The following is a 13,582-nucleotide window of genomic DNA, read 5'->3' as shown; positions in this document are numbered from 1 at the left end:
CACTCTGTGCCAAGTCCTGTGATAGTTGCTGGAGACACACATTTATATGTACAAACATAAACAAAAAATAAAACTCAGACTCAAGGAAGAGAAATGCAATCACTGTTGCATGTTGACCTGTTGACAGCTGGGCCTGTAGTCACAGCTACTGAAGAGATTGAGGTGAAGGATCGATTGTGTTTGAATCCAGCCTGGGCAACATAGTGAGATCCTGTCTCAAAAAAAAATGTGATATTGGTGGTGGGCATATGGGGCAAAGGGGACATGAGGGGAGTTCCTGACTTACCAACGGAACTAATTCTTGAGCGGAATTGGAAGACTATGGATAAGTTTTTCCAGGGGAAAAATTGGCGTGAGAATGAAGAGGAGTATTACGTGCCATGGCAGAGAGAGGGGTAAGAGGCATATCAGCTTGTGAGTAGCTTAGGACCATGAGGCATGTTCTGGGAAGGAGCGACTTGGGAGATGGGGAGGCCACACCATGGAGGGTTATCTAGGCACTGCCAAGAATGTTCGATTCTTCCCTGGTGGCAACTGGGAGCTAGGGAAAATTATGAGCAGTAAAGTGATTATGATCACATCTGCAGGTAAGACAAATTACTCTGGATAGTGTGGAGGTGGATTTGGATTTGAGGTGGGGGAAGAGAGTTAGAAAAAGTAGGATTGAGGCTATTGCAACAGTTTAAGTGAGAGATAATCAGCACCCAAACTATGCGATGATGATGAAAAAAGCCAAAAAGAGAAACTGGAAAAATTTTGGAGATAAAATCCACCAACCAGATTATGTGCCAGGATCAGTAATAGGCCCAGGGGCACATGGAGTTTGCCCTGATTTTAGTGGTGCTGAGAAATACAATGGCAATGCCACCCCAGGTTCTAAAGTAAGGAGATAAGCACGGTCCCCACTCCCTTTTCAAAATTCAGAAATTACCTATGTGTGTTTTCACATTTCATTTATCAAAGAGTAGATTGCTACAAAGTGCAATAGATAAAAAGCTCAATTATAGTTTTGGTTCAGATAATTTCTCAAATGACTCTACCACATATTACATTTTGCTTTTCAGTGAGATGGATATCATCTTATCTATTCTGGTATATTAAACGTGCACCTAAAGCTTCACAAATTGAAGCACCAGTGGTTTCAAAGTGAATCTGTTCATTAGTAAATGCATGCACTGCAATATGTTAAAACATTCTTATTTCTCTTTGCAAATAGAAATAGCCACGCAATTTCGACTTGAACTGATAAAGACAAAAGCATTGGCTCTTCTTGAAGATTTAGTAACAAAGGTGGTTGATGTATATAAACTCATGGAAAAATGGCTTGGTGAGAGGTATTTGAATGAAATGGCCAGGTAAAGTACTACATGACTTTCTGAAAATATGCTTTGTGTATTCTAAGTACCAAAATTGATGAAGATTTTTAAGGTATTTACAAATTTAAGTTAGTTACAAATATATATTTTGGCCTTTTAGGACATCACGTGTATAAACAGATAATATGAGCTTTACTATCATGTTTGCATAAACTCTTTTCTAACAGTAAATCATGCATCAAAGGGTTCTATTGCTATATTAAACTTTGCACAATATTTATGAGTTTAGCTGTCATACTAATCAATGAGAACCTTATTTTACAAGGTAAGATTATAGGTAATTTAAAAATAGTTTTCAGAAGTAAAATAATCCTTGATACTTTTCCAATGGTAGATTTATTATCAGTCAGAGCCAATTAAGGGGAGATTAAAAAGTCATTCACTGGAATGTTTTACCAGCTAGACTGATTCTCTTGTAAGACCAACCCCAAGTTCTACTTTTCTGTTGAGTTCCAAAGACTTCCCAGACTTTCGTTGCTACTGAGGGGCAATGACTCTCATCCTGTTAGTTCAACCTTAAAAGGTACAAAGAGGCAGCTCAGCAGAGTGAGTCATGATTGTCCAGACCAGGAGCCCCATCTTGTCCACAAATTAGTAGCATGCTTGATTGCTCTGGGCCTCATTGGCTTCATCTATACAAGGAAACACTCCAGCCAGGCTATTTCAGAAGTTTACCCTAGATCTAGATTCCAAGATGCACTACAGTTTACAATAAACATTTACTGAAAACTTAGAAGTTGCTACACAAACAGTATTCAAAAGGCAATTATTCTTAGAAGCAACAATTGTCATGTAAAAAGCAGCTGTTATGGTTCGTTTTCTCTGGTCCTTGTCTCATAGTGAAGTTTTTTTGTAAAGTCTTCAGCCTCGTTGTTTAGAACTATTGCTCCATAGTAAAACAAACAAACAAACATTAAACAGAATAAAAAATACAAACACAAGCATAAGTAAGTAAGCTTACTGCAGTAATGCTTAAAATTATTTTGCTACTGGATAACCAAGTCAGTTACTCATCAGCATCACACAGTAATAATATTCATTTCTGTTCTCTGCCTGCTATTTTGAAATGAAAGTCTATCTTCTACATTTTTGGGACTCATGGCTCCCATCCATGTGGCCATCCAGTGTAAATGCATATTTTAGCAGATGTATTCATATTTCTCAGATTTATATTGTATATGTCTTTGCCCTGTGAATCTACAGATGCTGTCATGAACTGTGGCCACAAGAAGTTAAAACCTAGAAATGTGATACAAATAAATAAATAAATAAATAAATAAATAGCTGGCAGATCCCTTTGACCTTCAAATCCTGTTTTTATTTTCCTGGCACTTTTTTCCTTCCGTTGTTAAGATTACTCTTAGTAACCTTCCACTAGGTGGCGCGCATCTGTTTTAGTATCCTGATGCCCAGTAAAGGTATTATTCTACTAGTCATGTTTTACAGAGTATCGTGCCGGGCTATGGTTGGGTCTCAATCCACATTTGGAGTCCCTCCTCACTCACGTAAACTCAGCAGCTATCCAGTGCCTCCTCTGTCCCCGAGCACGCAACCACCCTAAAAGCATAAACTAATTGGCTAACACGTATTACATGGACACTCACAAAGACAACATTCTGGAGTTGAATTCTAGAGTATCTTTTGAAAGACAGCAACTAATGCTACTTTTTAAATTTTCAGTTATATGTTCAGTATATGGTATATTTGGTGCCTATGAATTATATAAAATGAGATCAAATATGCATTTTTCTGTGTTGCTCACTTTCATTGTAATATATAAACAAGATCCTTTCTTCAATACAGCGATAATGCACTTATTCATGTATAAAACTTCTCTAGCCTTTAAAATAACTTTTAAAAGGTCATTAACTATACCCCCAGTACAGTTTAAATCTTTGCCGTATATGAGTTCACATTAATAACCATAAGATAGGGAGTGTTGCGTTGTTGATTCCATTGCAAAGACAAGGAAATTCAGAGAGCCCAGGATCTGTGGCTAGAGAGTGTCCTAGGATGAGAACTCAGATTCCAGCACTCTTTCTACCGCATCATAGTGGTTCCCAGCTGTTGCTGCTTTACCATGTTATCTAGCTAGGAATTGTTATTCTTCATGAAGATAGCAAAGCAATTTCAATGGATTATATGCAACAGAGGCTATTCTGACATCTTTGTTTTAGATAACATCAAACTTCTTTGACAGAAATAGAGAAAAGCCACTCTTCTAGAAATACATTATTGAACTTGATTCACTTTATAATTCATCCTAATTCCAAATAAATGTAATTCTAATAGTCATGTTTTACAGAGTATTATGCCATATAACCTTATTCTGGTTCATACTTAGTATGAAATATAACCCTTGATATAGTCTTGCTTACATAGTAAAATATATTCTAATACTAATAAAAACTATATTTAATAGGTTCTCTTTAAGTTCAGTTTTGTGTAAAATGTGTAACTATTAGCTGTTTAATAAGCATGCATTTTCTATTTAATCTGCATTTATTTATACCCTGCCTTTTTACAAAATAGATTTGGGGACAAATTGAAATTTATAAGCATGCAGATGGAGTTGTCTAACAGCTATATAATCTGTTTACTTTTGTGTATATGTCTTATAAGCAAACTTTATTAATCTAATAGTATCTTTCATGGGGTTAACGCTATCCATTTTACCACTTTCAGTATAGAAAAATTAACTGACGTAGCTCGCTATCACATTGAAACATCTACAAAAATTCAGAATGAACTTTATTTAAGCCAAGAAGACTTCTTCATTAATGGCAATATAAAAGTCTTCCCAGATCCTCCCCCACCAATACGTCCTCCACCTGTAGAAAAGGAAGAAGATGGCACCCTGACCATTGAACAGCTTGACAGTCTTCGAGATCAGTTCTTAGATATGGCACCTAACGGTAAGAAAAATAATTATCATGAAAAGAGCACAAAAAAAGGTTAAGATTAACCAGGACAGCAATCACTTGCCAACAGGTAAAATCAGCTCTATGGGATCGTGTGGCACTAAAACATGCCCTTGCTTTGTTCTAGTTTATTAAATATTTGTTTCATACAACATAGACCCTAATTAAACAAGCAGTACCCACTGTGAATAATGCCTGAGCAGTGTGGTGGTCCTCATTCCTGGTAATTCCTCTCTCCTGTCCTCCCTGACCCTTGCTGACAAGTTTGTATATTTGAGTATTACTCCACCTGGCAGCTTACAGAAAGACTTTGTGCATACTTCTAGTTTAGATTTTATATTGAGATTATGAGTTTGTGTTTCTGTGAGGGGAGACCAGGCAGTAGAAGATTTCCCTTTTATGTTGGCCTTTTCCCTCAGTGCTTGTAGACCATAAGCAGAATCAAATAAGTTGTTAGAAAATGTTTGCTTAATTAATTAGTCGGTTTGTTCGTATGTATGTGTAAATGTTTTCTGCACACAACAATTTTATCTCTTTCACATTTTATCAGCATGGACCTACAGCATCTGCACAGGCTTTTTTTATTCAGCCTTTTCCTACTTCCAGATATTCTTCAATGAGTTCTGTCGATTGATAGCACAAGTAATTCAGACAGATCACATAGGATTATCATCTCCACTTTAAAGGTCTAGATACTGACTCACAGAGGAGTTTAGCAGATTTTTTGCCTATGGTCATATATCATTCAGAACTCTGCAGATCCAAAGTTCTTGCCCCTTCTCACTGAACTAAGTTGCCTCTCATAAGCAGATTTCTTTTACTTTTCAACATATACTACTTATTGGGAAATTATTACTTTTCCCTGTAGCATAGTCAACTGACTTTAGTATTAATACAATGTTACTTTTAAAAAAAGTCCAGTATTTCCAGTAATTCACATCATATATCATTAGTAAAAAGAGCATTACTCTAAGTCCGAAAGCTTCCTTGCCAAGCCCAGTAGGTGAAATTGGTGTATATGTGTGTGCCTGGGTGAACCTTGCGCTTTGATGTGTCAGCTCATCAAATCAGCTAGAGCAGGCTTTACAGCTCCAAGGTATAAAAGCCCACACTTCAGCTGTGGAGGGACGGAGGTGCCGTTTGGCAGCATTTGGGCACAAAGGAAACATGGCCATCAGCAGGTACAAAAAATCTCGACTTTACAAATCAGCCCATGAAATTCCTTCAGTCCTTTAGTCAGACAGAGTGCACCCTCTTCTACATGGTGCGAGCTCCACAATGCCCTGTTATTATGTACTTCCCTCTTCAGAGTTGCTTTTTCTCTTCATTTTATCCAGGCCATTATGTTACACATAAAATAAAAAGATATGTGTAAGTGGATTCTAAACATGACATGTGGTTTGCTTTAATCCTACACTCTGGTGACTGGGAGGAAATCACTCAATAGGCAAAAACTAAAGGCATCTGGGGACACTTGAATAGGTAGAAGTGGATTTTGAAAATTATCATCCACTTACAATATATCTTTCAGCAGGGACCCTAGTATTCATGATGCTAATCATAATACTTTCTTGGATCCAACCTCAAATCCAGAGCTCATATTTCCACTAAAAGTTTAAAAATAAATTTTAAAAAATAGCAGCTATAACTTGACATGCGTCTCAGAAGATTAACTCTAGAAACCCTTGGGACACAAAGATGTCAACAGATAAATGTTTTCAGACTGTGGGAGAAATAAGAAGGGAGGGATAGGAAGTAAAGGAAGGGAGGGAGGGAGAAACGGAGTTGTTTTTTTTTTAATTTTTATTTTTTTAAAAGCAGAGTAAAAGGAAACCATTTGCCCTAGGAGCTGAGAGTTTAATTTGAAAAGGCAAGCAAAGAGGAAGGAAATATGAACAACTATTTGAGTTCTTTCTGGGACACAGTATGAATGTTATTCAAGTGCTCAAGAATGCAAAGCATCAGTGTGCCCTGAAATTGGTCAGGGAAAAGTCTGTGGAGCAAAACTTTGGAGGGAGAAATTGAAGAGGGTAAAGAGATTTTGTGGCAAGGCTACAGAGAATGTTTACAGTTAGGGGAACAGCTGCTGGAAACTCTGTAGGCAAGAAGCGTGAGGATAGGAGCATGATGTTTGGGAAATGTTTAGGAGACTGCTCTGCTCTTCTTTCTCCAACTGCATGAACTCCAGGCGAGTAGAAGAGGAGGCTTTCTCTGTGTGAGGAACCACCTCCTCCCACCCAAGCTGGAGAATTAACCCATATGCAAGAATAACAGTTGTAATTACCACAGAATTTACAAGTCTATACAATACGGTAGGATTTGGGGATTGTGATGATTCAAAGTGAGTTATGTATGGTCTATGGGCAAACAGTTTAAACTGTTTTCTTTATTAGCTCAATTATACCATTTGAAAAAATATATATTGCATATATTGCTTTTTAGGTATATCTAAAATAATTAATAAGTGTTGGGAATTTGATTGACAGGAGTAATGTTCATTGTCATTATTCTTGCTATTCTTACAGAGGGCAGGGAAAAGTATTTCTCCATTTTTCTGCATCCCAGAGTCACAGAATTGGAGGTTCTCTACTGATACTCTTGAAATCAGGCTCCAAACATTGACAATGGCCCTGCCTGAGGAAACCCATTAACTGCCACTCACCCCTTTTCCCCATCTCTTCTGGCCCCACAAAGTATACTCTGTCTTTTTTGTTTTTCTACCCAGGTTTGGCAATTGTTCACTTAAGAAACATGACACACACCCATCTGTCTTTTAAATGAAGGCTTTTGTTGTATTTCTTCCAAGAAATGGAAAACAATCCTTTATGATACCTTCCACTGTATTTACCCTAGAACTCTATAATTTCAAAACACAATCTTAGTGAGTGATGGCAGGTTTGAAAGTGTGGAGGAGCTGGCTGAACATGTGTGTTTCAAATGTGTGATCCTGCAGAACTTCCTGCTCAAACTTGCTATTATTTCTATGCCAAGAAATAAAAACATTTTCCTATATTATTTCATATATGCCCATGCAATCCATAATATCTAAGATGCAACTTTCAAGTTCACTAAAATATATTAAAACAGATGGATTTTTTTGGGAGGGAAGCATACATATTTATTTGCATATAACAGCCATTATGTTACTAGGCCCATGGTAGGATTTTTTAGCAGATTTATAAAAAGCACTGATGTTACCAAATTACACTTTGCATGTTTTAATCATGCCACACAAATACAATTATTGGATTATTATTTAATCTTTGATTAGAACAATGACTGAATGCTTTAAATACTTGCAACTAGATAGTATCAAGATGTAAATGGAAAGAACTAAAGCTTAAGGGGTTTTCTGCTAAGTATTGGTTAATCCCTTTGAAAACAAAAGTCTCCATTAAAATAGCCCTTACTAAAGATAACATAAAATTGAAAAGCATCATATATTGTAACATATTCAACACTCCTTTTCTGGTCAAATTCTGCCACTTATAATGATTCTACCTCTCTTTTGGTAAAGGTAATGATTAGACATAAAATATTATTTATTGATTATTATTAACACAAATATACCGGAAAAAATAATGACCTTATACATGATAATCAAATTAGATCATGCAAAATGCAATGAAACAGTTGATTACACTTGCATTTTTCCTGCCACTTAACAAAGATCCATACTTTAGAAGCATAAGAACAGTATGAGTAAAAGAAAGCAAACCATTCTTTCCATCACCTATCCTAGGAATCATTCCTATGAGCGTACTCCTGGCAGAGTTAGATCTAGTGAATATTTTCTGAATTATAACAATAGCCAATTTGGCATGGTCACTATGTGTCAGACCCTTTGCTAACATTTTCATATGTTAATTCACTTATTATCCACCTCAGTCTATGATGGGATGGCTAGAGTCAAACAGTTCTTTCTCAAGTTCACCTCTTGTCAAAAGACTGTCATATGATCTTGGACAAGTTATTAAATTTCTCTCTGCCTCAGTTACCACATCTGTAAAATGAGAATAATAATGATACTTATTCCATGTATTGAAATAAGGTTGTTATGAAGATTAAAGTAATTAATATATGTAAAGTGCTTAGAAAGAGTATAGCACATAGAATGTGCAATTTAAGTGTAATCATATAAGCCATTGTGACTTGATTATATAATTATAGTAATGTCATATTAGTATATAATATACAATATTGATACAAAGTATTCTATTATCCAAAATGTTAGCTTGGTTTCTTGAAGATGGAAATACACTAGTAGGCATTTGCAATATTACCCCTGAGTGCTTCCAAAAAAATGTACACCACCTGGTAGAATTAAATCATAAAGTAATGTGGTTTCCTAGGGAGTACAAGCATTCCAAACAAAAGCATTCATTTTGTGTGCTCCAGTAAGTTCTGGGTAGGTACATCTTGTCTCCAAACATCAAGTGCCAAATACATAAGGAAGACAGCCTTTTTCTGATGGAAGCAATTTGGATTCTGTTGAAACTAGAATACTTTAGCAATGTTCCTCTGTCTGCACTTAAGCCATAAGAACTCTTTTTCCTTGTAAGCCCATCGGTACTCAATGAAATGCCTGCAGAGATTTGGTTCATAGCTATTTTCGCTTCTGCTGAGAACCTACCTGAAGAGAGCATAGTTTAGCAAATTCTATACCCTCTCTTTTTCTTCAAAAGATGCAGCATTTATTTATTCAAGGCCTGTACCATTGCTCTAAGAAGCTGACAAGGACCCCTTCTTTGAACCCCTTTTGGAGACCGATAGATTTTTTTTTTTTTTTTGAGATGGGATCTTGCTCTGTCGCCCAGGCTGGAGTGCAGTGGCACGATCTTTGCTCACTGCAAGCTCTGCGTCCCAGGTTCACGCCATTCTCCTGCCTCAGCCTCCCGAGTAGCTGGGACTACAGGCAAACGCCACCACACCCGGCTAAATTTTTGTATTTTTAGTAGAGACAAGGTTTCGCCATGTTAGCCAGGATGGTCTCCATCTCCTGACCTCGTGATCCGCCCGCCTCAGCCTCCCAAAGTGCTGGGATTACAGGCATGAGCCACCGCGCCCAGGCGAGATGGATGGATTTAATGACTGGCCTCAGAGACAGAGGGTACACATTCAGAACTTTAGGCTGTAGTGATTAAGCTAGATCATTCAGCAGCATGATTTTTACAGGAGTTCAAAGGCAGAAGTAGCTACTGCTGCCTATGTGAGTCAGCATGAGGGTTAGCCCAGAGGCTTTTGAAACTGAACTTTCCAGGAAGAAAAGCAGGGGAAGGGTATTCCAGGCAAAGGGATGAGCAGCTGTGGAGATTTTGAGGTTGCATGACATATTGAGGGAACTGTGAACAAACAAGAGACAGGAGGTGGGACCACAGAGAGCTTGTGGTCAGGTTGTGAAGTCTCCAGTGGCTTGCAAAGGACATGTAGGAGAGGATTTTCAAAGGCATTTAGAGCCAAGTGTCATGGAGAATGGATTGGAGCAGGGAAGAGGCTATATGTGTGAGAGAGTGGCAGGCACTGTCAGTCTCTCTGCAAAGCCTCAAAGAACCCAGAGGCAGGAATAAGGGCACCTGAGTGGTTGGTTGCCTGAAAGGAGTAACTAGAAAGTTCTATGGATTTTTCCAGGCTTAGTGCCTCTGAGAAAATTATAAAAATACAATATTATGTATTTGCAGGTAAGTATTTTGATCTGAAAATTGTCTAAGTTAGTCTGACATTTACCCAAATCAAGAAGTACAGAAAGATTTCTTAGAGAAGGGAATGATATAGAAGAATAGGTGTTATTGACAGAATTATCACAGCAAGTGGCAAAATATAGGGATTACAGCAAAGAGGACTATGGCCCCCACCTGCCTTTGCTTCCTTCAATGGGTGAATTCTTTCCACTAGATCAGATTCAGATCACAGAAATGCAGTAGTGAATCTAGAAGGCTTTAGATCTGTTAAAACTGTTTATGAGTAGAGTTTCAAATGTGTCTTCAGAATGAAACACACAGGTATTTTCCTGAAGCCAGACAACTTACGTTAGACAAATGAAAGTATAAACTCAGAATTCAAGGTCATATCTTTAGGAAAATCTGTCCATAGAACTAAAATTCTGTTTTGAAACTAGCAAAATCAGTATTGGAAATTAAATTTTTTTAATTTTAATTTTAATTTTAAATTTACTTTTTAATTTAAATTTAAAATTTTATAATTTTTTTAAGATGGGGTCTCACTCTGTAGCTCAGGGTAGAGTGCAGTGGCACAATCATGGCTCACTACAGCCTCAACACAACCCCCCCCCACCTCAGCCTTCCAAGTAGCTGAGACTACAGGTGCCTGCAAGCATGCCCAGCTAATTTGTTTTTTTAATTTTCTTCTCTTTTCTTTTTTTTTGTAGAAATGAGGTTTCACTGTGTTGCCTATTCTGTCTTGAACTCCTAGGCTCGTGATCCTCCCACCTCGGCCTCCCAAAGTGCTGAGAGTACAGCCATGAGCTACCATGCTCCCTCAATGTGTCATGCAATTTCAAAATCTGCGCAGCTGCTCCATTTTCCCCTTTGCCTGGAATACCCTTCCCCTGCTTTTCTTCCCGGAAAGTTCAGTTTCAAAAGCCTCTGGGCTAACCCTCACGCTGACTCACATAGGCAGCAGTAGCTACTTCTGCCTTTGAACTCCTGTAAAAACCATGCTGCTGAATGATCTAGCTTAACCACTACAGCCCAGAGTTCTGAATGTGTACCCTCTGTCTCTGAGACAGAGGCAAAAAGAGACTTCAACAAAAAGAGACTTTATTTTTTCATTTCTTTATTCATTTATTCACCAGCATTATGTGAGCAGCCCCCAGGTATAGTGCAACTGGCCTAATACGGAAGATTGACAAGTAGCCCAATGCTTGAGTAAAAAAATGCAGGCAGTAGCTGTCAACTACAAGGAGACTAATTTTAAATGAAATACAGTAACATTTAGAATTGCAAAAATGGGGTCTATTTTAACCAGAGCCGCAAAAAGACTGATTAAAAAGCGAAGGAGAGGCTGGGCGTGGTGGCTCACGCCAGTAATCCCAGCACTTTGGGAAGCCGAGGTGGGTGGTTCACCTGAGGTCAGGAGTTCAAGACCAGCCTGACCAATATGGTGAAACCCCATCTCTAATAAAAATACAAAAATTAGCCGGGCGTGCTGGCAGTTGCTTGTATTCCCAACTACTCAAGAGGCTGAGACAGGAGAATTGCTTGAACCCAGGAGGCGGAAGTTGTAGTGAGCCAAAATCGTGCCACTGGACTCCAGCCCTGGGCGACAGCGCGAGACTCCATCTCAAAAAATAAACAAAAAAAGCAAAGGAGAAGTTAGACCCAAATAAGGTACGAAAGGCAGAGGCAGGTCAACTAATGTCAAGGTTTTCAGTTAAAAGAGATTGAGATATGAAATCATGAAAACCAATTAGGAAAGGAGATTAATTTTCTTAAACATCTACCAAGTGCTTAGCAGTCAGCCAGACATTATATGGAGCACATTATTTAGTTCTAGTCAGAGGGGTCAAACCCTAGAACCATAAAGTATTGACAAAAAAAAAAGAATATATGTCATGAAATATTTTAATAAACACATATATTCAATTTTTTATGATATGATAAAACAGGACAACATAATCTAATGATTAGTAGCATCAAAGAATGTGTAGAAGGGACACATATATGTGATCTAGGCTCTCTGCCTTCAGGGAGAAACTGGTATTTGAGGACTTTGTTTTGTGTAGTTTTTAGTTTTTTATCCTTCTGTTCAGATAAATATATGTCCCCTTATGTGACAAATAATCAAATATGTCTCAAAAATTAAACCTTTGGGGGAAAGAAAAAGATGAGACATGAGGCACAGCTCCTTTACAAAACCACCTGGCAAGGATTTCAAAGCTTCACACCCTTTTTTTTTTTTTTTTGGTAAATTAACAAGTTTGCTGTGGCATTGCAACAGAAGGTAGGACTTAGGCAGGAGGGAAGGGATGTCCAAGGCAGATCTTGCAGACACACTACCATGTATGCTCTATTATTCCTTTTTCTCACCAAGGGAAGAAAATTTTAGCTAAAAGCCATGTCACTCTTATGTATGGAGAAATGGATTCTAAAGTGAAGAAGAGCATAGCACTCCTTTCTTCATACAAGACGCGTGTAAGAGGGAAGTGTACAAACAGGCTGTGGAGTGTCGGACTACTGGTGAATCTCCGCTCCACCACTTACAGGCACTGCAACATTGGACAGTTTAATAAACCTCCCTGTGCACCAGCTTTCTTATCCATGCAATGGTGATAATAATAGTCAGTGCATTTTCTGAACCATATAATAGGGGTAATGGTTTGTGAGGATTCTGTGATATAAACTAGTTAAAGCACTTAACAGAATGCCTGGTAATTAATAAGCACTCCATAAAATTTTTCCAAAAATAGTGAGCAAATGTAGGGGTCAGAGATTAAGCAAAACGGAGGGTAGAAATTGGGATTACTTAAAATAACAATGTGGAGTTATTTTAAAGGCAGGAATCCTTTGGATGGTGTGAATAGAGTCACCGAAAAGCAGAAAAGGCCGCAGAAGCTTGATCATTATCTTCCAAAAAGAAGCCATCAATTTTTGAAAATTTGGCTTAAAAAATATCCATGGCTTATATATGATGAGCTATTAAATCTTATGTTCTGCGCCTTGTGTCGTAAGCATGGAGTGAAGTCAGGGGGAAGTCAAGTGAATTTTTTTTATGGTACTGACAACTTTAGGACTGAATTTCTCAATGCACATCATCTCAGCGAGGCTCATGCCAAGGCCTCATTAATGGAAGCCACAAGTAGCTCTCCAGTGAACAGAGCCACCACCAAACTAATGATGAGGACCATGAGCAAAGTAACCCTCGGGAGAGTAGAGAACTTATTCAGATCATGCCATGCTATTGCCAAGACCGGACGTCCCCTCAAAGATTTTATTTGGATGTGCAAATTAGATGATATGAAAGGTGTTGATATTGGCCCAGTATTCAGAACTAAAAAATCAGCAAGAATGTTTACATACTTTATTGCTGAAGTAGAATGAAAAAATCTAAGAGAGAAACTAGAAAAAAGTAAATTTTTCTCTGTTATCAGTGATGGAATCATAGACAGTTTAATCAAAGAAGCCGAACTTGTCTATGTGCAGTTTGCACATGCAGGAAAGGTGCACTGTCAAATTGTTGGGGTACAGACAGTAGAAAGAAATGATCCTCTGGCAATAAAAAATGCCATTGAGAAAACTCTAGAGATAAATCTTCAACTTAGACTGTCGA

General features: G+C 37.9%; 1 protein-coding gene across 1 annotated transcript in view; it reads left to right on the top strand.

Annotated features, from left to right (window-relative positions):
* The window catches only part of SPEF2 (sperm flagellar 2), a 197,891-nt gene that overhangs the window by 158,356 nt on the left and 25,953 nt on the right, over nt 1-13,582 (top strand). Inside the window, exons 29-30 of the mRNA XM_034960179.4 lie at nt 1,217-1,355; nt 4,062-4,291. Of these exons, the coding sequence (XP_034816070.1) occupies nt 1,217-1,355; nt 4,062-4,291 (369 nt within the window). The remainder of the gene's footprint in view (nt 1-1,216; nt 1,356-4,061; nt 4,292-13,582) is intronic.

Source organism: Pan paniscus, chromosome 4 (genome assembly GCF_029289425.2).
Source record: "Pan paniscus chromosome 4, NHGRI_mPanPan1-v2.0_pri, whole genome shotgun sequence".
Lineage (NCBI taxonomy): Eukaryota > Metazoa > Chordata > Mammalia > Primates > Hominidae > Pan > Pan paniscus.
Note: the sequence above shows the minus strand (reverse complement) of the source record. Positions and strands in the feature narration are given on the sequence as shown.